Source organism: Pelecanus crispus, chromosome 3, assembly GCF_030463565.1.
Source record: "Pelecanus crispus isolate bPelCri1 chromosome 3, bPelCri1.pri, whole genome shotgun sequence".
Taxonomy (NCBI): Eukaryota; Metazoa; Chordata; class Aves; order Pelecaniformes; family Pelecanidae; genus Pelecanus; species Pelecanus crispus.
Window position 1 is genome coordinate 58,708,206 of NC_134645.1, and position 22,758 is coordinate 58,730,963.

Below are 22,758 nucleotides of genomic sequence, written 5' to 3' on the forward strand. Positions count from 1 at the left end.
TTGTATCATATTATTTCTCTCTTCTTCAAAAATGAGGTGTCATTCCTAACTTTGCTACAGGTTTTGTGTAAGATTGTGAAGGATCAGATTGTGAAGGATCTGTGCAGTGATGCCGTAGAACGGTGTAACTAAACGCAGTAGATTCCTCTCCACACTCTCTAAGAAGGTCTGCTCTTTCAGCCAGCATGTGGATAATTTTTTTCAAGTAATGCAGTGGGGTTGGTTATTTATTGTCAGATCCTGGCTTTGTGCGGTTGTCCACACTAGCAAGATTAATTTCCATATTTCAGCAGATGCCCTTTCCTGCTGGATGTCAGCAACAAACCAAAGCCAGCAGCATAGGTAAGGTTCAGGCATTTACCCAAGCCTCTCAGTGTAAGTGGCAAAAACATCTGAATGCAGTCTCCTGAGCAAAATTTCCAGCTGCAAGTGCGCAAAGATTATGAGTCAGGTCCCCTAAATCAGGATGCAATTTTTAAGCCTAAAAAGGAAAAGGGTGATTGCTTTTCAATTTCTGACCTGGTGCATTACACTTGGGTCATGATTTCCTACTTTTCTCCCAAACCACAGTGGGTAGAACTTTCTGTTGCTTAGGAATGAAGAGTCTCGTGTGATCCCACGAGCAGGATCTTGGCGAAGCCCCCCAGCTTCCAGCCAGGTCCATAAAACAAAACGGTGAACTGGCAATACTACCCCAAGGCCTCTCCTCCCACCACTGCTGTGCTGGCAACGCCGCCACATGAGGGAATGAAACGTATTTGTACTTCAGACAATGCCCAAGGACAAGAATAGCTCCCAATAAGCCATCAGGACATATTGGGGACATATGTTGTATAAAGAGGATGAAGCTATCAAACAGCTCAGCGCTGAGTGAACGCCGTTCACCCTATGCATGGCGGGAAGCGGTTCTCTAGGAAAAATAGCATGGTCGATTAATTAGAGGCTGTATCGTAAGCCATATGTACACGGGGGTCAAATTAAGGTTGCACGAGCAATCCTAATTTTGTCGTTTCCGTACTTGCCTCAAGCCTCATCCCCAGCAGACAAAAGCCCCGCTCTCAGCATCCCAGCAAAGCCGCAAGGAGAAGAGCGATCCCTCTCTTTTCCCCACGAATGATGTTACCGGAGTACAGAGTCGCGGCACCTCCGTGCCGCGCTGGACGCGTCTAAACCACCGCAGCAGTAAACCTTTCTACCGCTACCATCACCGTGAGGTCAGACATGACAGCCTTAGCGTAGCACGCCTGGGCCACTGGGGCCCTGGCTCCTGCCAGGTGCGATGGGACCCCCTGGGCCGGCCCCGGAGGGGTGTCCCGAGGCCTGCCCCGGCGGGAGAGGGGCGGCCAGGGGGCCCGGCAGTGCTTTGGGCAAGTCAGGCCCAATCGCTGCTCCCCGCGGGGCCGGCTGCGAGGGCAGAGGCCTGCGGCGGGGGGCAGCCAGAAGCCCTGTCACAGCCCGCCGCGGCCCCGGGGCAGGTGGGTTTGGGCGGGCCCGGCCGGGCCCCGCCGCAGCCGGGCCGCTGGGGCGGCGGCGCCCGGCGGCGCCCGCAGGGGTCGCTCGCGCGGAGGCAACGGGCGCCTCGCGGGGAGCGGGGGCCGGGGCGGGAGCGGGGGCGGCGGGGCCGGGGCCGGGGCCGAGGCCGGGGCCGGGGCCGGGAGGGGAGGGCGGCGGGGCCGGGCGGCGCGCACAAGTCGGCCGCGAGTCGCAGGCGGTCGGCGGCGGAGCGCTGGCTGTAACTTGACACCGGAGCGGGAGGCCGAGCGGAGAGAGGGAGCGGGAGCGGCGGAGGAGGAGAGGAGCCCCAGGGAGCGGGATGGTGACCACCTCCTTCCCCTCCCCTTAGCGGCGCTCCGCAGCCGCCGCCGCCGCAGCGCCGGGGACTCTCGCCTGCCGCGGGGCCGGGGGCAGCCGGCCATGAGGACGGGACGGGTCCCCTGAGCTCCCGGGAACTTTCCCCGCGGCGGACAGCCGGAGCCGAACAGGCGGATGGAGGATGCGCTTTCCCCGGCGGGCTGCGTGACCCGGCGGCGGCGAAGGGGAGGATGAAGAAGAAGCTGCAGCACGGCGGTGGGGACTGCCCGGCGCCCCGGCCCCCCGCGGCGGCGGCAGCGGCGGCGGCGGCGGCAGCGGCGGGAGGGGGCCCGGCCCCGGACCCGGGCCAGGGCGGGGGCTGGAAGAGACGGCGGCCCCTCTCGCTGCTGCCCTTCCTCTCGCTGCGCGACTACGGCTTCTGCATGGCCGCCCTGCTGCTCTTCTGCCTGGGCTCCCTCTTCTACCAGCTCAACGGGGGGCCCCCGCACTTTCTGCTGGACCTGCGGCACTATCTGGGTAAGGGCGGCAGGCGGCGGCGGGGACTTGTTGCGGCTCCTCCTCGCCCCCCGTGGCGGCTGGGCTGCGACCTCCCTCCGGCGCCCGGGGGGGGCGGCCGCGGGTCCCCCCGGCTTCCCGGGCGGCCAGAGCGGGGCCGGGGGCGGCGGGAGGCCGGGGCTGCCCGGGAGGGGCGGGCAGGCGGGGCGGCGGGGTCTGACACCGCGGTGGGAAGGGCCCGGCGGCGCCCAGGGAGCAGGGCGTGAGAAGTTAATTTTTGGGGGGGAGGTAGAGTCCCCTTGAGACCCTTCCCCAGAGCGGGGAGAGAGCTCTTTGTCTGCCCGGCGACCGTGGCAGAGCGCGGTCTGCCCGCTGCCTCCCGCCGCCAGGTCGGGGCTGAGGCGGCGGGAGGGCGGCGCTGGCCGCCCGCGGGTCCCGCAGCGGGGGCCGGGGGAGCTGGGGCGCAGCGGCCCCGGCAGCGGCTCCGCGCCCCGCTCAGGTGCTCGGTAGGGGAGGGACGGGGTCACAGACGGCTCATGGCAGAAGATGCTGTTGTTAACCCCCCCCCCCCCCAAAACCAAAAAACAACAAAACCAAACAAAAAAACCCCCCAACCAACCCAACTGAAATCCAACAAACAAAATACCCCAAACAAAACAAAAAGCCCAAACGCCTCTACTCCATCAACCGAGCATCCATCCACGCGCGGCTGATTTGCTTCTGGAGAGCAAGGTGTGCTGGCAGAGGTGTGTGTCGGAGCGGCAGCGCGCAAAGGCTTGAGCTCGCTCCGCCGCTTTGCCACAGCCTGCGTGACCCCGCCGGAGCAGGTACGAGCCCCGCGCTGTGGCTTGTGGTCCTCGTCCGCGCGTTGGCCACAAGTTTGCACGTGGGTTTTCTTTGTGCCCAGTTTCCACGTTGCGAAATGTCGCTTCCCAGCGTAACGGAGAGATGGTGAGAAACGGAGTGTATCGTGAGTCTGTGGAAGCACCTCAGGCTGGCGGGACTAGTTCAAATAGGGAACAAAAACTAAGGGCCTCTCCCTATGGGAGGATGACTACAGAATAATTTGCAGCATGAGCTTTTCCCTCATTACTCTGTGTTAGTTGTCTGTGAAGGTAAGCCTTCAGTGGCCCGCGCTGCGGAAGGGCGATCCGTAAGAGACGGTGTTAGCTTGCAAACAAAAATACAGTACCTGTATTTCACACAAATAAGCTGAAAATCCCTATCTGCTTGAATGTATTTTATTAATACCTTGGGAATACCACTCGGGGGGTGTTTGTGTTGCTTTTCTTTAAGGGAAAACTAGCCCATGTCTTCAGTTAACTGATGAGAGGGTGTGGAGAGGACACAGCCAGGATCTTGTGGGAGGTGCACAGCAGTAGGACAAGAGGCCACAGACACAAGTTACAACAAGGGAAATTCCGATGAGATATTAGAAAAAGTATTTTCAATGCAAGGGTGGTCAAATATTGGAACAGGCTGCCCAGGGAGGTTGGGATGTCCTTGCAGATATTCAGAACTCAGCTGGATGAGGCCCTGAGCAACCCAAGTCAATTTGTCCCTGTTTTGTTGGGGGGATAGGACCAGGTGAACACAAGTTGCTTCCAGTTCATGTTATTCTGCGATTCTACTGTAACTGGAGAAAAAAAATCAGTGACAATTCATGTGAAAACAGGAGAAGAAGAAATGCTTTGAATATTGCTTCCCAAACACAACAGAGTATTGCCTTTCTGGCTTGGGTTTTAATGACCTTTTTTTTTTTTTTTTTTCTTCCTTTAATATTATATTTAGGAAGAAATTCCCCTGCTGATGAGGAAATGGACAAATTTTCCACCAAGGTAGAAGCAGGTTTTGCTTACAATTGATTGACTTTTTAATGGGATCAAGCACAGATCTCTTTTTAAGAGGAAAGTTGATGTCAATTTTTAAAATTTTAATCTTCCTCAAGGATGAACGTTGCTTGCCTCGTGTAGGAATAGACTGCGAGAAACACAGGGTTACTCAGCTTCTCACTTTGTGGCCTTTTGACTGCTTTTGAGGGATTTGGGAAATAAAACTAGGATCTACTACCCTAACCGCTCTAGCCAGTAGTTGTGTCTCTGCTGGAAAATCTTCTGAGGCCTGCAGATGAAAGGCTTGGAAACCACTGCGTCTTGGTGAATGGGTCATGGTAATTTTTGTGAGGCACTCAGCAAGTGCAGAAAAGCCTTTATTGTGTGTGCCTGAACGTGATGAGCCTCTGGGGAAGGAGTGCACTCTTCTTTGAAAATGGTTTGGGGTTTTTTTGAAGTGCTGGATTCTCTCAGCAGACGGTAGACAGATCTATTAATATCTATCTGTTAATGAACTTCTGCACTTGTTAAATCAATTAGTATAGGAATTTCCTCTCTGTGCCTGGTCACCTGGGGTGTTGAGGAGACGAAGACTTGTCTAACATCCTGCAGCAGGCCAGTGGCTGAGAGGGAAACGGAATCCTTGTGGCTGCAGTCCTAGTGCCCGCTGAGCAAGCAGTGCCGCTGCCTCTGCAGAGAAGTGGGGCATACTTTGTCTGGATGCTAAGGTGCCTGTTTGCGTGCTACTCTCTAAAGTTATTTTACGCTTCCTTGGTGTACAGTTTCACTTGTGTTGTCAAAGTTGATCCATGTGGATGACATTGCTAAAGATTTTTTTCTTTTTTTTTTTTTTTTTTTTTTTTTGTACTGAGTGTAGGTTTTGCAAGAACGGTGCATACTACTTGAGGTATCCAACTAGGAAGGTTTGCAAATTATGAACAATTTTTTTTGTAACCAGTAGTCTCGTTGTCTTCCAGGGAACTAACAGACCTGTTTGGAGGAATAGGTATCGGACATCCAGTCCTGCTAACTACCAAGGCCCTACATATGTACATGTGTGTTTTATATAACAGCTGGATTAGTCAAGTCTCATGACATTAAAAAATTCAAACTTTTTTTTTCCCCCTGAAGCCACAGATCTGGTGTACAAGCAGCTCTCCTTCCAGTCCTTCCAACCCACAATTTATGGTGTTAAAATTTAAATCCCCAGACAGAAAGGAGCAGCTAGTTTGCAAACCATGTTTGCAACGTGTGAATTTTGCAACCGCTGTTATTGCATTTAAATCTACAAGAACCAAGAAGGACTAGACCAAAGGGAAAATTGATTTCACTGTTTAACTACTTTGTGCCTTCCACAACGTGGGGAAGGGTCATCTTGTCTGGCTTTGGATTTTTTATTTGCATTGCAAGCTTCAGTGTGCTGCTTGTGGCTAGTGATGTTACTCTCGAGGGAATGCTTGGATGTTTTTTACCTCAGAACTTGAAAGGATGTTCCATAAGTAACAACATAAAACTTCAATAACGATCAGGATAGAAATCACACCTGCATCAGGCAGGTGTGTGCATAAAAGAAAATCTAGGCAGCATGAAAACACTGGGGTTGAGAAACTTTCATTTTGTTCTTAGGCTTGCATTGTACACTGTGGAGGAGGAGGAATAAGTTTATTTTCAAAGGAATTAAGCGTGAAGATTTGCTAGTTCGATGAACTTTCCTTTGGTGGTGGTGGGGATGAGTGTATTTTCAGAATATTCAGACTGTTAGTAATTTTTTTTTCTCCTGGACCAACTTCTCTGGTGTCCTGTCCATATGCATCTTCCTTTTTGTTTGATTGCCATACTGATTGGGGAGAATCTGATGGAAAAAAACTTTGGCAGTTTGTAGGGGGAGAAGGTAGCTATATTCAGTATTTCCACTTTGCATTGCCTTCTCTGCTCTTGTAAAACTCTAGCAGAGTCATATGGAGCAAATGAGAGTAAATTAGTAGATATGAGGCTGTGCTTCATTATTTATTCCATTCTGACTTCAAGCTTATAATAGTTCAGAGGACAGAAAGGTCTGTGGAAAGCTAGTGGTTTCTGCTGCCTGTTCTGGCTGTGCTTCACAGGAACGTGGCACAAATTTCACACTGTAGTCATCCCATCAGGATAAATCTAGAGCCCTGGTTTTCAGCATGTAATTGGTGGGGGCACAGACATCAGTGGGTTATTTCTAAAGAATCTGTGGAAGATACTTAAAAGCACGACTGTTGCCAGTAGGCTTAAATGTGCTGTATGGGGGTGCATACCAGTCCTGGACCATCTATGAGCTCCAAAAACCAGAAAGTTTAAAAACGGCCAGGCTTTCCAGTAATAAACTGGAGTATTGGGAGTTGCACAACATCTATGAGGTCTTGCTTGTTGATTCTGCCAAGGTAATCCTGGCTCACTAATCAAAAAACAACTCCAGCAGTGGGAGGAAGTGAGAAGAGTCTTCCCTTAGATGAGTAAGGCAGAAATCATAAATCTTGGACAGCCCTGTGGCTTTTGGGGAACACACTGGGGACTCCATTCCCCTGCAAATGCGGTGGTTTTGCATTACTTTATTCTTCCCTGCTTTGGCTTATGACATATACATGCTTCAAAATACAGAAATGAGTAATTCCAAGAGCTGGTAGCAACCCTCTAATGGCCAATAAAAAAAATAAAATCTTTTGATCTTCAGTATTTGCAGTGCAAACTTGTTGTTCATGTCAATTAAAGCATTTCCCCTGTTGAAGTCCCCAGGAGCCTGCCAACAAGTACACTGGTTTGATTGCACATGGAAGTTGCCTGTGCTGTGGCTTCCTATGCAAGAGAAAAGACTTAAGTGACCAGTTGTGTTCTTCAGACAATCTCTAAATTGCTCCCTACTGTCACTCTTCATGCCACTGGAAACTCTCAGGTATTTTGGTGAGATGTGCTTGGTAGGCTTAAAGTTGTCACAGCAACAGTTATGTTTATTTTGGACACATGGGGGAATATAACCAACATTTTGTGAAATAGCAGAAGCAGAAGGAAATCTGAGTATTTGGGGAGATTGCAACAAAAATCTTAAAACTATTTAAAACTAAACACAAAGTGAAACTTCTTTGTAAACTGAGGTGGTATGAATTGGCTTTGTTTCAGTAGGTTGTTTTGGGGTGTGGCTCCCCCCCCCCCCTCCCCCCCCCCCCCCCCCCCTTAAGTGTCTGGCTTTTTCCTGTTAATATGTTAAGAGAGAGACAGAAAAGAAAAACTGACTATCCAAAGCAAACAATAAAAGTGACACTGTTTTGTATACAGATTTGATTCCTAAGCTGTAGAAGCAGGGGCAGAAATAACAGTTGGGTTTTTTTGCGGGGGGTTGGCTTAGGTTTTTTATTCTGGTAATACTGCATTTATATCTAAAATGATGGAAAGCATGGAATTCTTCAGGGCAAGCTTTTCTAAACAATAAAAGCACCTAGTATGCTCCCTTATAGGTGAACATCACTGTGCTTTTTTGTGGCCAGAAGGGGTTATCTCATCCAGTTTTGTTTTGCACATGGATCATGAATCCGTTACAGTTTTGAAGGCCCTTCAGATGTGCAAGTAGGAGAAACACACTCAAGGAAAGACTGTCAGGTCTATGGGTGAGGTTTATTGTATGATGACACAGTACCTGTTTCTGAAATGAATATGCTTTTAAGAATGCCCTGGTTATATTCTTATTGACAGTTTTTTTTCTTACTGTTTTCAGGAACGTGTATTGCTCTCAAAAGAGCTCTTTCGTACTTCACAGCATTTTGATTTTTTCTCTGGCTTTTCAGTGGATTGTTTAATTCAATTGCACTTGGAATTTATTACATTTTAAAATTCATTAACATTGTAAGGAACTGAAAGGTCAGTTTAGAAGCTGCTTGCTAAAGCCTTGAAAAGAGATGAACCAAAATGACAAGTCTGTAGCTATATTGTCGTGTTTTAACCCCAGCCAGCAACTGAGCACCACGCAGCTGCTCGCTCACTCCCCCTGCCCCGGTGGGATGGGAGAGAGAATTGGAAGAATAAGAGTGAGAAACACTCCTGGGTTGAGATAAGAACAGTTTAATAATTGAAATAAAGTAAAATAGTAGTAGGAATAATAACAATATAATAATAAAAGTAACATACAAAGCAAGTGATGCACTGTGCAATTGCTCACCACCTGCCGACCAATACCCAGACAGTTCCCGAGCAGCGATCGCTGTTCCCCGGCCACCCCCACCCCCCCCCCAGTTTCTATACTGAGCATGACATCATATGGTATGGAATAGCCCTTTGGCCAGTTTGGATCAACTCTTCTGGCTGTGCCCCCTCCCAGTTTCTTGTGCACCTGGCAGAGCATGGGAAGCTGAAAAGTCCTTGACTAGCATAAGCAGTACTTAGCAACAACTAAAACATCAGTGTGTTATCAGCATTCTTCTCCTACTAAATCCAAAACACAGCACTATGCCAGCTACTAGGAAGAAAATTAACTCTCTCCCATCTGAAACCAGGACATATATCTTTCATAATTAACTTTCCTGTCCTCTTTGGACTTCCTCATTTCGCTATTGTGAATGTGATACATATTATCTTTTAGATAAAAAATGTTTGGACTTTGATTTATGTTGCTAAACTCTCAAGTTAAAGTGAGCTTTTTTGGAAGACGAAAGGTGTGCTTCATCTCCAAGAAGCTTTTGTTAAAAGGCTTCATGACTCACATGCATCACTCACAGCTTGTCCGATTGTACGATTAACAAAGCTCTACCTAACACATGATGCTGTCAAGGAATACTCTACAGAGAAACAGAACACACCTCGTTTTACGACCGACTCGAGCCTTTTGCATCAGAAAGATGAAGTGGTCACTGGACTACGTTATCCTGGCTGGCCATAAAACACTGGGTACAATGAAGAAAAATGTTTAAGACTGTGTGAATGTCTTGTGATGATATTCTAAATATATGTGGAAAATTGGACAGCCTTTATCCAGAGATGTATTTTCTGCTTTCAAAATCAGACTCCAGTCTGGGAACCAAGTATTGCATGTATGCAGCTGTATACCTTTTTCTGTTTCATATTGTCAACTTTGTCTGTTGACAAAGGCTTTAAAGGATTAGTGCAGTTCCTGATGAGAGGGAATATTATTACAGCTTTTTCCACAATGTATTTGGTTTTGGTTTACTTTCAGATTATATGACTGTGGTATATACACCTGCGAGAGGACAAGTCTACTGGTTAAATGGGGTGCTCCACTTGGGCTTGGGGAGATGAGGGAGGCTCCATTTCCCTGCCCTGACAGGCTTCATGTGACATTGAACAAGTTGTGTGTTAATTCTGCCTGTATTTAATCCCCCTTTTGTCCAAAGGGCATTTTGAAGATAAATGTGTAACAGAATATGATATTCTCAGGTATTACAGTGATCATAGCCATAGAAATACTTAAAGGAAAAAGATACTTGTGATAAATCCTATCCCTCCCCCCACGGAGGGACTTTGGAAATGTCAAAGAGACAAGGCAGATAGAGAGTGTTAGAAGGGAGCTCCTGTGTAGGCTGAGGTGAAGTCAGTAGTCCAGCTACTTTTCTTCCAAGGGTATCGCCACTGTTCATTAACACAGTCTCTGTGCAGTTTTATTTCAGGAGTTACTGCTATAATTGGTTTCCAGAGTCTCATCAAAGTGCATCAGTTTTTATATGTGTCCTCATACAGAAGAACGTAGCCGGGTCACTTATTTCTTGTTTCCAGTGGTGCTGCTTAGACTTAATTTGCAAAAATGAAAGTAAAAATACAGTTTCTTGAAGCTTCATTCACCGGAAGCAAATGGCAAGCACTTTGTGCTCTATCAGAGAATACTCAGCCAAAATGAATTGTGGCTGTCATGGGAGGAAAAAAGTGGTTGATGCAGTAGTTCTCATATTTTCATACAAAATTAGGGAGGAGGAAGATTGCTTTTGCTTAGGGTTTGACAAAGGATGGTAAGCATTAAAGGCTGCCGGAAAGGGAGACTCTCTAGCAAAAGTAACTCATACAAAAGCTTGAACGCTTCATGCTCTGTGGGGAAAATCATAAAGGCTAATTTTTTTTTTTCTTTTCCCCTTAAAGAATCCGAGATTAACATCTGTGCTAGCTCTACTGCACTGATTCCTGATAAAACTGTTTTGAAATCAATAGCGCATGTCAAAATCAGCAGGGACAGTAAGTGGAAGTTATTCATTTGTTATTCAAGTATAGGTCTATACTGTCAAAATTTGTAGAACATATGATGAAGGCATAAAGGACAGACTTGATCTTGATGTGATTTTTGGTGGGAACACTATAAAATGGTTGAACGGGTCAAATAAGATCCTAGGACTTTTCTGACACAAAAGCTTGAAACAGTAAATACAATGGGATAAAAAGAAAAACACATTTATTTTTCAAATCTCATATTTTTCAGGTATCCTCTTGTACCCCCTATTTCCAGCTGGTAATCAATTCTTTCTCCCCCATCCTCTTCTTCTGATCCCATCATTTAAATTCATATCCTAATAACAAGAGAGAGTTTCTAATGGTCTTTTGTGTCTAGCAAGAAACTGGAATTCCTGAAATTGCTTGTGTGTTTTGTATGATAATCACCCCATTTTTTTGCACATAAATTTTGGGCACTTGAGAGAGCCCTTCTTTCTGGGTTGTTGTCTTAGCCTTGTGTGAAAGTACTTGCATGCTGTTAGCTTCTAGCTCCTGTAACACATTCAAGAAGAGCACTGCTGGTTATTTTGGTCTCATAGCTGTCCCTCTGTGCAAAGACAAGTTTTCAGGTGAGATGTAAGAGTTTACGTTTGCATCTTGGACTGGAGAAAAAAGTCTGTTTATAGGGTTGGGTTTTTTTGGGGTTTTTTTGAAGTTGTGGCTTTGCACCTGCTGCTGACCCCCTGCGAGCACCGTTTTGAATTGCAGTGCTATGAAAGAAGCCCTGTGTGCTTCCACTGTTAGGAGTACAGCCAAGGGGGTGAATGGCCACTCTGTGTGCTCATGCGAGTGTGTATGAACACACTTACCAAAATAAACTACCACATTGTTATTCAGGGCAGATAATTTTTCAGGATGTGTTTACAGCTCTTTCTAATTGGATTGTCTTTCCTGAAGAACTGGGTGGATGGAGGAGGTCCCCCTGCCCCCCTTCTGTGCTGTTGTGCTTTTGGAGCAGTAAGTTTTGGAGCCAGGGCTTGCAAGGGTCCAGGGGCTGCTCATTCTTACCATAGGGGCAAGAAAGGGATGAGGATCCTTTTGAAATTAGTGAGAATTAGGTTCCTCTTTGGATCTCGCTGTAAGACTCATATCACTCTCGGCTATATATTGGATTTCCTGTCTTATCAGTGAGGGGAGAGAGCCACTTCCAGGTCATGACAGTTTATGATAGACATATCATGCAAGTAGGATCAGCCGTTTTCAGAGATGTCAGTCATCTGTAGCCTGTTGCCATTAACTTGGAAGGGAACACCAGGCTTGAGTATGCTACTACTGCCTTAGCCACTGCTGCCTTTCCCTGGGCAGCGGAGGTGCTTGCCTGTAAGACCTTATCTGACTGGTGCAGCAGTGCTCAAAAGCATAAGCTAAAAGCTTGTGGGTTTTTTTTTATTATTATTATTATTTTAACTTTCAAGTGAAAGCTTTGGAAAATGATGACACATGACTTTTCACCAAGAAAAGTTTCCCCATCATTATTGGTGAGCAGGCAAGTAGATTTTCAAACATAACTTATGTTTATATAATGAGGCATTTGTTTTTCTTTGTTTTAGACTCTGGGTTAGAGGATGTTTGGAGACTGGAGGGGTAGATAGGAAGTGGAGAGCAATTTTTTGACTGAAATTTATTTTACTCTTGCTCTTTAGAGCTGCACTGAGGGAAGTAGACCCTCTTGTGTGGCAGATAGATGTTTGGCTTTGTAAGCATGGAAGCACAATGATTAGGTTTGTATTATGGTTTCTGAGTACTAATATGTTAGCAACAGAAATTTGGATGTTTGCCAAAGTTTGCTTCTTACCACACTTAACGATTCAGGGTAGAAGTCATGAGGAGGCTGGGATGGAGATCATGGAACCCGTGGTTTGAGTAAAGAAACAGTGCATCTCTGCCATACATAAATAGTATGTTTTAGCACCCCTGAGAATGTTTATTTTAAAAACCTCTACTGGTCAAGTGGATGGTTGGCTCAGGTTAATGTATCTGCCCCAGAAAGAGGTTGCCAACATAACGTTGTACTCATATAAGGTCACCAAACTGCTAGCAAGTGACAAATCTGTAAGATGAGCTACCAGTGCCTGGATTAAAAGCTGCTAGTCAAGGGGATTTGACTTAATATTTCCACTTTTTTTTTTTTTTTTTTTTTTTTTAGTTCAGAAAGTCCTGCACACTTGGGAAGGAGAAGGTGCTCCTTACAACTGTCCTTACAGTTTAACAGTTTAACAGTTTTACAGTTTAACAATAGGTGTTTCTAAAATACACACAAGAAATTTGTAACAAATAAGAGAATGTTTCATAGCTTTTGCGTAATTACTACTGGGGACTATTGTGAAGTCTCTGGTGCTTGGCTTTTGATCAGAATGGACCTGCCTCCTACTTTGGAGGAAACTATGATTGTCTCAAAGATTTTTACATGAAGTTTCAGCCCAGAATTCAAAGCTTGCTCTTGAAATCTAAATTCCAGTTATGTGTCTTTTTACCTTGTAAGATCTCCTAAACTTTCTTTTGGAATTCTTGTTCAGATTAGAACCTGCATTGTTTTTCTGAATATATTTTTTTCTTTTTTAATTGTCTGTTCAGAATATGAAGTTGTACACTTTTACTCTGTGGCAGTGACTTGTGTTGAAACGGACACAAGACCTGAAGGGGTTGGGGCAGATGGGGAGATAAGATAAGAAACCAAGTCTTATGATGTTTGTTTCAGAAGGCGTTTGAGAATTGTCTCACAATATAAGAGTTTTAGCTTCAATTTCAGATGACACAGTAATTTTGTGAATAATTGATTAATGTTATTATGACTTTGTTTATCTCGTAGCAATTAGCAGGAGAGAGCATTGAGTATGTTTTTTTACTTTTTTTTTTAATCAGAAAGGAGTTAAATACAGTACTGATGTAGTCTTTTTCTTCGGTCTCATTTTCTCTCATCTGTTTTCTTATTGCCTTCCAAGATGTGAGCACATCCTTTTCCTTCCACTCCCCTTGTATTTACAGGTAGTTGCCCAGTCCTCTTGTTAATCTGTTCCTGTAAAACACCAGACCATGTTTAGCAGCTGGTGGTTTCCAAATCATAGAATCATAGAATGCTTTGGGTTGGAGGGGACCTTTAGAGGTCATCTAGCCCAACCCCCCTGCAGTGAGCAGGGAGAGCTTTAACCAGATCAGGTTGCTCAGAGCCCCATCCAACCTGACCTTGAATGTTTCTAGGGATGGGGCCTCCACTACCTCTCTGGGCAACCTGTTCCAGTGCTTCACCACTCTCATTGTAAAAAATCACTTTCTTATGTCTAGTCTAAATCTACTCTTCTTTAGTTTAAATCCATTATTCCTTGTCCTGTCACAACAGGCCTTGCTAAAAAGATTGCCCCCATCCTTCTATAGGCCCCCTTTAAGCATTGAAAGGCCGCAATAAGGTCTCCTCACAGCCTTCTCCTCTCCAGGCTGAGCAACCCCAACTCTCTCAGCCTGTCCTCGTAGGAAGGAAAATCATGTCTTGCTGGTGGTCCTACTTCCTTCAGCCAGGTTCTCTTTCCTCAGCGGCTTGCATTATAAAGCACATACTCATGCCTCTTTTGTCTGACTTGCATCTAGAGAAGAGCCATCTGAATCTGTGCATTGAAAATCAGAAGTAAGTGGGATCTTAGAAGAAGTCCCACGAATAGCCCATTCCTTTGCATTATTAAAAGGTAAGGAAAAATGATAATGAGGTACTTTAGAATACACAGAAAGATCTTGGAGCTGGGATGTTGGTAGACCTCTTCTGTACAAGTTTGATGAAATTACAGGTAGAAATTGCATTCAGGTTGGGCAGTACAGTGCCAATAAGAGATTTTTAAGTGGGACAGAACTAGTAGAGGGAAGAGGGGACAGACAGGTGTCTTGATAATCGGAAAAAGTTACACAAGATTTAGACTGTGTATGGCTTGTCTGTAAGGCCCTGACTCCTTCTTTCAGAGGTTGCCTCTGAAGTCAGCAGGGAGAGGCACGAGGTATCTCCAAAGAGCAACTCAGGCTACCTGTGTCTTTATGACAGCTGAGCCCCTGACTTGTGCATGGGGAAATGCTTGAAGTTTGGTGGGAAGAATCTGGGTTGTCATGGTATTTATTCTTAGAAACATTGGTTGATGACCAGTAGAAGGCTTCCAAAGAGGAGGAGGAGCAGGGAGAGGAGCCTGGAAGTTACGCTAGCAAGATTTTTAGATGGATAGGTCACGTCATGTCAGTGGGTCATCGAAACCTGAGTGCTTAGGATGCCTAAAAATGAAGACTACATAAAGCACTGGAAAAATAGCACTGCAGGGGAGTCTATCCCTACTTGATGGGTGGATTTGATGCCATGTTTGTTTCTCCCTAAATCATGCAGTTCCATGAAAAGGGTGTGCAACAACAGCTTTGATACAATCTGAACTGTTGCAGCAGATATTGTAAGGCAAAGGCTGTGAAAATGCTGAGTTCTCAGTTCCTTTCATATCTGCAGCTGATTGTTCTTTCCTAGCAGTACTCCCCATACAAATGTACAGATTTCTTTTGTGTTGCCCATTGGGAGATACCACAATAAGTAAATTAGGATGAATAACAAAATAGCAGGGCCTAAACCTTACCACCTGTGGTTGTTTGAGTTTTTGGGTGGGTTTTGGGTTTTTTTTTTGTTTTGGGTTTTTTTTTTCCAGTTGTGTCATTTTGGTCACCACTGCATCTGTGCAACAGGCAAATAAGAGGCAGCTGTATATATGAGTGAATAGTAGCAAATGTATTGGCTACCATTAGGAACAGGCATGGAGGCAGGAGAGACTGAGAGTTAGCTGCAATCTGAGAATGCATTGCCACATACTGGCTGAGGAAATGTTGAAACCAGAGGCAATTTGAGAGGAAAGAGAAGTTTGATGTTTTATAAAAATCAAAGAGTAGCTGCTGCAGATACACATCCCCTGATCGTTGAGTATTTCCCAAACAATTACTTTTCTGACAGAACTAAATGATTTTCAGCCACCGTCACAGAATCACAGAGTGGCTGAGGTTGGAAGGGACCTCTGGAGGTCATCAAGTCCAAGCCCCCGTGCTCAAGCAGGGCTACCTAGGTTGCCCAGGACCATGTCCAGGTGGCTTTTGAATATCTCCAAGGATAGAGACTCCACAACCTCCATGGGCAGTCTGTGCCAGTGCTTGGTCACCCTCACAGTGAAAAAGTGTTTTGTGATGCTCAGAGGGAACCTCCTGTGTTTCAGTTTGTGCCCATTGCCTCTGGCCCTGTCACTGGGCACCACTGAAAAGAGCCTGGCTCTGCCGCTTCAGGTATTTATATACGTTGATAACATAGATCCCTCGGAGCCTTCTCGTCTCCAGGCTGAACAGTCCCAGCTCTCTCAGCCTTTGATCATATGAGAGATGCCCCACTCCCTTAATCATCTGAGTGGCCCTTCATTGGACTCTGTCCAGTATGTCCATGTCTCTCTTGTACTGAGGAGGCCAGAACTGGACACAGAGTACTCCAGGTGTGGCCTCGTCTTCTGGAAAAGGGAACATGATTTGAGAATGTGCGAGGGAAGTTCTTTGCAAAGTAGGGGCTTCTTAGGAGGTCTTTTTCAGCACATGTAAGAGGGACAGAGGAATCCGAGTAAATACTACGTACTTGCATATTGTCTTTCTGTTCCAGATTTGTTTCTTAAGTCACTTTTGAGCTGATGGAAGTTCATGTTAAGAACTGGATAATGTTACCACTCTCTTGCTTGTGAAGTAGCCATTCTCAGAAGTGTGATTAAATTAAAGCTGAAGTAGTAACTGCCTCTTTCTGTAACTGCGAGCTCTGTACATTGCCTCACTAATAACGAGCAAAACCAATCGCTTAATTTCATCCATTCGAAAATGTTTTTCTAGCGAATCAGTCACATTCAGTGTGAGTTACTTAATCTTCTGATAAACAGCCTTACTCTATTAAGCCTGTTGCATTTTCCCCTCTCTAGTTTTGAATATGATACTTATCTAATCAATGAGGCAAATTTTGGCAAAGCTCTGGGATTCTTTGTAGCTCACAGGTTCTCTGGTTTTTGCAATGTGCTACATGGAAACAGCTGACAACTTCAGTTTTTTTCCCTGGAACGTTTTGGTTATGAACAACAGAAGCTGCAAGATTTTTAAATAGCACGTAGTGTCTTTCACCTTCTGACCCCAGCTCAAATACAGCTGAGGTTGACAGTAACTGGGTCTTCTTACTGTACTGAGGTGTTAGTGACTCGTGTGCATTAAGTTCATTGTGTAAGTTGTTGTGATACCATTGCTGGCACTGCTGCTCTCCTCCTCACTCTGCTGGCTGAAGGATATGGTATGTCAGTCCACCATGGGAGCGTATAGCAGCAGTGGAGGATCCAATGGGTTTAATCTGGTGGGGATCCCAGTGGGCTGGTGCACTTTCCTTCCCATTTCTGTGTGCTGTGGTGCTGGGCTTGGTGCAGGCGTATGCACTGTCCATGCTTAGTGCAAGAGGCAAATGAGATTCAGAAAGATGTTACCGAGGGTTATAAAGCATGTGGGTGCATGGACCCAACTGTCACCAAGGTAAGAGATGTGCCTGTATAGTGGATTTCTTTGTACTACCCTCCTCCATAGTTAGAGGTGTTTGTTTGGAGCTATTGTATCAATGATAAATGTATTCCTTTAAAAAAAAAAAAAAAAAAAGGCAAGCTTGGAATTTCCTGCTAGGTATCATAGACCAAGAGGTCTTTCTGTCTTCTGCAAAAGAAGCTGCAAAGTATCCTCCTCGCTTCCTCTTCTCGCTCTGTCACTACTGACTGGAGAGTACAAGTTTCTGGTTTTTAGCCTTGTACAGCAGTTTCCATCTAGCAGGTCAAAGAGGAAGGTAAGTACTAACGCTTTTTTTATTTAAAGGGCACAGAGAGGCCACGTGCCTTTCTTGGCGTCATTTGGCTGATCAATAGCAGTATCAAGAACAGGGCCATGATTCCCTGCATTCTTAGAAGGGCAGGGGTTTGCCTGGAAACATGTGCAGCGTGTCCGACAAAAACACTGATGCTCAGCAATAAGGAAACTCTGCTGCTTGCCCTTATCTCAGCAGTTAACTGCCTCTCCTGGCTGGGGTGATTTGAGTTTGTACAATCTGTGGGGCTCACATATCTGCACAACAAAAAAAAGTAGTGAAGTTTTTCTCATGGGGCTTCTGAAGCACAAGATGGTTCAGGGAAGTGTGAAACTAGGTCTACCAAACTGTGGAGCCGCTTTTACCCAGCAGAGCATCCATCCAGCATAGTTATGGAAACTTGCATTTTCCTGTCTGCAAGCGGCAACTTTTTAGAGTCTTTCCTCACCCTGTTCCCATCAGCAGGGAAGCCAGCTACTGCAGAGCCGTATGTCGAGCTTGGGGCTCTGAAAATGACAGGGAAGTATGTGGGAGGGAGTGATAGCTGGGAGAGGAACAAGCGAGGCGAGAGAAGGACAGGTTGCTGGGTAAAACTTTCCTGATGTAAGCTAGAACAGCATACCTTTTAATGTATTCTGCTTAAAATGAGCCTGCAAGAGACAGGAATAGTACTGGGGGAGCAGATAACCGATAAATGGCATGTTAAGGAGCCTGTTTCCACTGAAGAGTGTTTCTTGCTGCTTTCTGCAGCTGTCTTCAACACCTCTGTGGAATTTGCTCACCAAAGTCTCTGCTGTGGGTAGAAAGTTGTATTTGTGGCATGGGTAGATGTTAAAACAGCTGCTTTATGTAGCCAACACAGCTTAAAAGCTGTATAGTCAGCTTCAGAAATGTTTCCTTAACTTGTTTATTCTGAAGACAGAAATATTTTTAATACAAAGGAGCTTATAATATGAAGGAGTCAATGAGAGGCTCATGCAAATTTTATCCATCTGTTAGGCCCTCTGGCTATTTTAGGCTAAAATTTTACACTGACACATTTCCTTAATTTTGAGGTAACGGTTGCATTGTATAAAGATAATGACCAGAGAACTTGTTTTCTCATCCTAACAGAATCATTACCGAGTCATAAGCACAAAATAATTCTGAAACTTTAAGGCAGATCAGTTGAATGGCATTTGCTTTAGCTCTTTGCTCTTGCAGCAAGATTATGTTTTGGCTCACAAAGTATGAAAATGTTCTGTTTTCAGGCAGAGTACTCTGGATCCTCATTGAAGCTTGAAATTTCATTTCTGTAAGAAATAAATGTGGTGGTCTCAGACTATTCCTTTGTGAATGTGGTCAAAATCAGAGAAAATAAGAAAGCCACAGTGATCCAATATATAGTTAAGTCTTAGTTAAAAATGGCAGGTTTAGCTATTCAGTCATAATATGGCCCTGGTTAAAAATATTTCCTTACTCATAGTCTATAAATAACATCATAAGTATGGTTTACACTCTTTTTCTCCAAATACCCATGCTTCACTTCTGTTCCAGACTGCACTCCTGATCTCTGACTGCACTGGGTCCTGCTCACTGACCCGGCATCTCTCTTATTTTCAATAATTCTCTTTTATTTGCTGTAGTGGTGTGCTGGTGCAGGGAATGGTTTGTGGACTGCAGAACTGAGGACTTTTAATTCCTGATGCCACATGACTGGGTAGATTTCTTAGTACAAACCTGTATATTGCATTTGGTCATATCACACAGAGGCTTGTAATACTGTGCCAGTGACACCTATAGTTTGGCAAACACTCCTGCTCAACTGGGAAAGAAGGTTGGAGGGAAGATCAAGGAAGAGGAAAATCATAAGCATTCTTTCTCTTTCCTTCCTTCACTGTGTTTTTGGACACTTACAACAAAGTGATGTTAGAACTAATGTGAGACTTAATGTGTTCTGACTTCTGCAGCTGTACTTTGTGAACCACAAAGCACAGTTTATGGAAAGCATAAACTTGTAAAACTTTCTTTTGTGTGCTTTTGAATTGCATTGCAATTTCTTTAACCAAAAAAAAAAAAAAAAAGCTTTACCAGCTTAAAAATCCTGGAAAGAAAAGGAGTTTAGAATTGGGAAAGTTTGTATTAGGCAACTAAAAAGTCAGAGTTTGCATTAATGGTTCTGATGTGAGTCTCACAAGCTTCAGTCTGTCGGTGACACAAACGTTAGGTTCCTGCTGAGAATTACAGTTCAGTAGGGCCTGATGTTTATTTTATTTAACTAGAAATAACATAGAGTGTGTGACCAAAGTAGGTTTATTATACTGACATATATTGAAATTTCTTAGAATTAACATTTCATTATTTAATATTATTCTATTTATGCAACTCTATCTTCAGTTTGTTTTATTTGGAGTTCAGTCTGTAGTGCCATATTTTCTTTTTTGAAGGAGGAAGATCTGCTAGATTTGTTTCTTCAATAGTAATTTTTTTCCTGCATGTTTTTGAGTGCAGAGGCAGTGCAAAGCTTAGGTGCTGGGCTACAGGACTTTTTCTGTAATAGAAATAAGACATAATCTGCTTCTGGAAAAAACAAGATCAATAATACATGTGTGTGAATACATGTATGAAACCAGAAATAATATTCTAGGTTACACACAGTTTAATCAACATGAAAAGGATGCTGCTGTTTATGCACAGCATAAAGCTGAAGCATGTGTAATACATTGTTTAAACCCGTGCTTTCTTCTTTGCCTTGCTACTTGTCAGTATTTGTGTCCTCCCTCTGAGGTAAAAATGAATAAGGAATGTATATAAAGAATTAAAGCACACATTGGATCTCCTTTATCCATGAGGTTCAGGTGAGAAATGTTTGATGATGTATCTCCTACCTCTGTGGTAATAGATAGCTGGTATTAAGCAAGGATTGTAGTAGTAAAGTTTTGTGTGTAAGAAGGGTTAAATAACCCAGTAGATTGATCCCAAATACTCTCTATATTTATTTGTTTCATACTAATTCTTCTCAAGATGAAAATGGCCAGGTTGCCTGTGAATGCAGGTACCAATGTGCCTATGAAGAAATTGGTCTGAGGTGCTGTTAAAATGTCTGGGTGCTCTCCTCTTGGAATTCAGGAGCTTAGACAGTTATGAGCATGTCTTGCTCCTGTAAAAAGTTGCTTTATACTTCAGACTTCTTAAATATTTTCATAAATTACTGCACGTGAACTCATTAATGACTTTCTGATAAGATCTGTATTGAATTCTTCCTAGGAGGAGTACAGAGAAACTGTTCGAGCATGCAGGGATGAGGTTAGGAAAGCCAAAGCCCACCTGCAGTTGAATCTAGCGAAGGATGTGAAGGGGAAGAGGAAGGGCTCCTGCAGGCGTTATCGGCAGCAAAAGGAAGAGCAGGGAAAATGAGGGCCTGCTGCTGAATGGGGACAGAAAAGGCTCAGGTACTTAATGCTATCTTCACCTCAGCCTTTACTGATGAGATTTGCCTTCAGGAATCCCAGGCAAGGAAGCCTTGCCCTCAGATGCGGAAGGTCAGGTTAGGGAACACTAAAACAAACTCGACATACACAAGTCCATGGGGCCTCATGGGATGTACCCATGAGTGCTGAGGGAGCTGGCTGGTGTCATTGCAAGGCCACTCTCAGTTATCTTTTGAAAGGTTGTGGTGACTGGGGGAGGTTCCTGAGGGCTGGAAGAAGCGAAAGTCAATCCTATCTTTAAGAAAGGCAAGAACCTTGATCCCTGTGATGGAGCAAATAATTCTGCAAACTATTTCCAAACATATGAAGGACAAGAAGGTGATTTGGAATAATCAGCATCAATTTATGAAGGGGAAATCATGCCTGAGCAACCGATGGCTTTCTGCAGTGAGATGACTGTATCAGTGGATGAGGGGAGAGCAGCGGATGCTGTTTGTCTCAACATTGGCAAGGCTTTTGACTCTTGTCTCCCCTGGCATCCTGATAGACAAACTGATGAAGTGTGGACGGTGAGGTTGACTGGCAACTGGCTGAACTGCCAGGCTCAAAGGGTTGTGATCAGCAGCACGAAGTCCAGACACAGGCAGTCACTAGTGGTGTATTCTGGGATCACCACTGGGGCCAGTACCATTTAACATCTTCATTAATGGACCTGGATGATGGCAAACAGTGCACCTTCAGCAAGTGCAAGAAATGTACGGGCTTAGTGGAGCAAGTCCAGTGTAGGGCCACTAAGATGATCATGGGACTGGAGCACATGTCATGTGAGGAGGGGCTGAGAGAGGTGGGACCATTCATCCTGGAGAAGAAAATCTTAACAATGTGTACAAATACCTGATATGGGGGGGGGGGTGTAAAGAAGATGGAGCCAGACCCTTCCCAGTAATACCCAGCAACAGGACAAGAGGCAGTGGGCACATACTGAAATGCAGGAAACTCCATTTAAACATAAGAAACCACTTTTTTATGTGAGGGGTGATTGAACAGTGGCACAGGCTGCCCCGAGATACTCAAACCCATCCCTTTGCACCCTGGTCCAGCTGGCCCCGGTCTGAGCAGGGGGTCAGAGTGGGCAAGAGGCTCTGCCGAGGTGCCTTCTCGCCGCACCATGCTGTGGGGCTGTGCTCCTGGAATCTAACGGTTTGTGCTGACCCTTCAGAAACTTGGTTAGGAATAGGAGTGAAAAGTCAGCTCTAGCACGAAGCGTGGAGCAAATGCTTCCTCTCTGGTGCTAGGAAATGAAAGGACATAGAAAAATCATTCTTCGTACTACTCTATTTCTTGCTGTAGGTGAGATTTTGTGAAATTAAGACTTTGAACACTGTGAGAAGAGAGTCCAGTCCATGTAGCCAGTTTTCACTATTTGTGGTACTGTACATTATGTGGAGCTGCTTAGACTCTTAATGTATGCATGCATTAAGGAAGATGGACATGATAGACATGTTGCTGATTACTAGCAGGTCTAGGAACAGAGCTTGGGTCCTAGTGCCAGTTTCAGCCTAAAGGAGATTGATACGTCAAAATTGCATGTCACATTCATGAATTGCTTCTAAGACTTGAATTTTTTTTCAGGACTCTGGAAAACTATTTTTTAGGAATTGCTTAATTGAACATGGAAGAATGTATTTTTTGTGGTGCAGAGGGAAGGACAGACTACTTGACTGCTAACTACTTAACTTTAGACACTTTCAATGTTACTCATTCTTTTAAGCTAGAAGGTGGAATATGCTGCTGCAAACTTTCCTTGATCGTGGTGTTCCTTGCATAGGTTTCTTTCAGTAGCTGTGTGAAATCTACCTGTCATCTTGCATCATGTCGTTCTCAAAGAAGGATAAGGCGAGTGATTAAAGAGAAAAGTAAGTAGTGACTTTGGTAATAAACTGTGGTTTATATTTTACACACAGTTAAATATCCAGTTGGACTTAACACTAGGAATCAAAATAATTTAGACATACAATTTACTGTAGCTGAAAACATTTTAGAAGTACTGTTTGATTAGCTTCTGTATGTATTCTAGAAAATTAAGTTTTTTCCAAAAAAGAGTCTTAGAAAACGTGTG

At 44.7% G+C, this 22,758-nt stretch overlaps 1 protein-coding gene across 1 annotated transcript in view; it reads left to right on the plus strand.

Moving 5' to 3' along the window:
• Nucleotides 1-2,042: 2,042 nt before the first annotated feature.
• The window catches only part of UST (uronyl 2-sulfotransferase), a 168,283-nt gene continuing 147,567 nt past the window's right edge, over nt 2,043-22,758 (plus strand). Inside the window, exon 1 of the mRNA XM_075708146.1 lies at nt 2,043-2,328. Within this exon, the coding sequence (XP_075564261.1) occupies nt 2,043-2,328 (286 nt within the window). The remainder of the gene's footprint in view (nt 2,329-22,758) is intronic.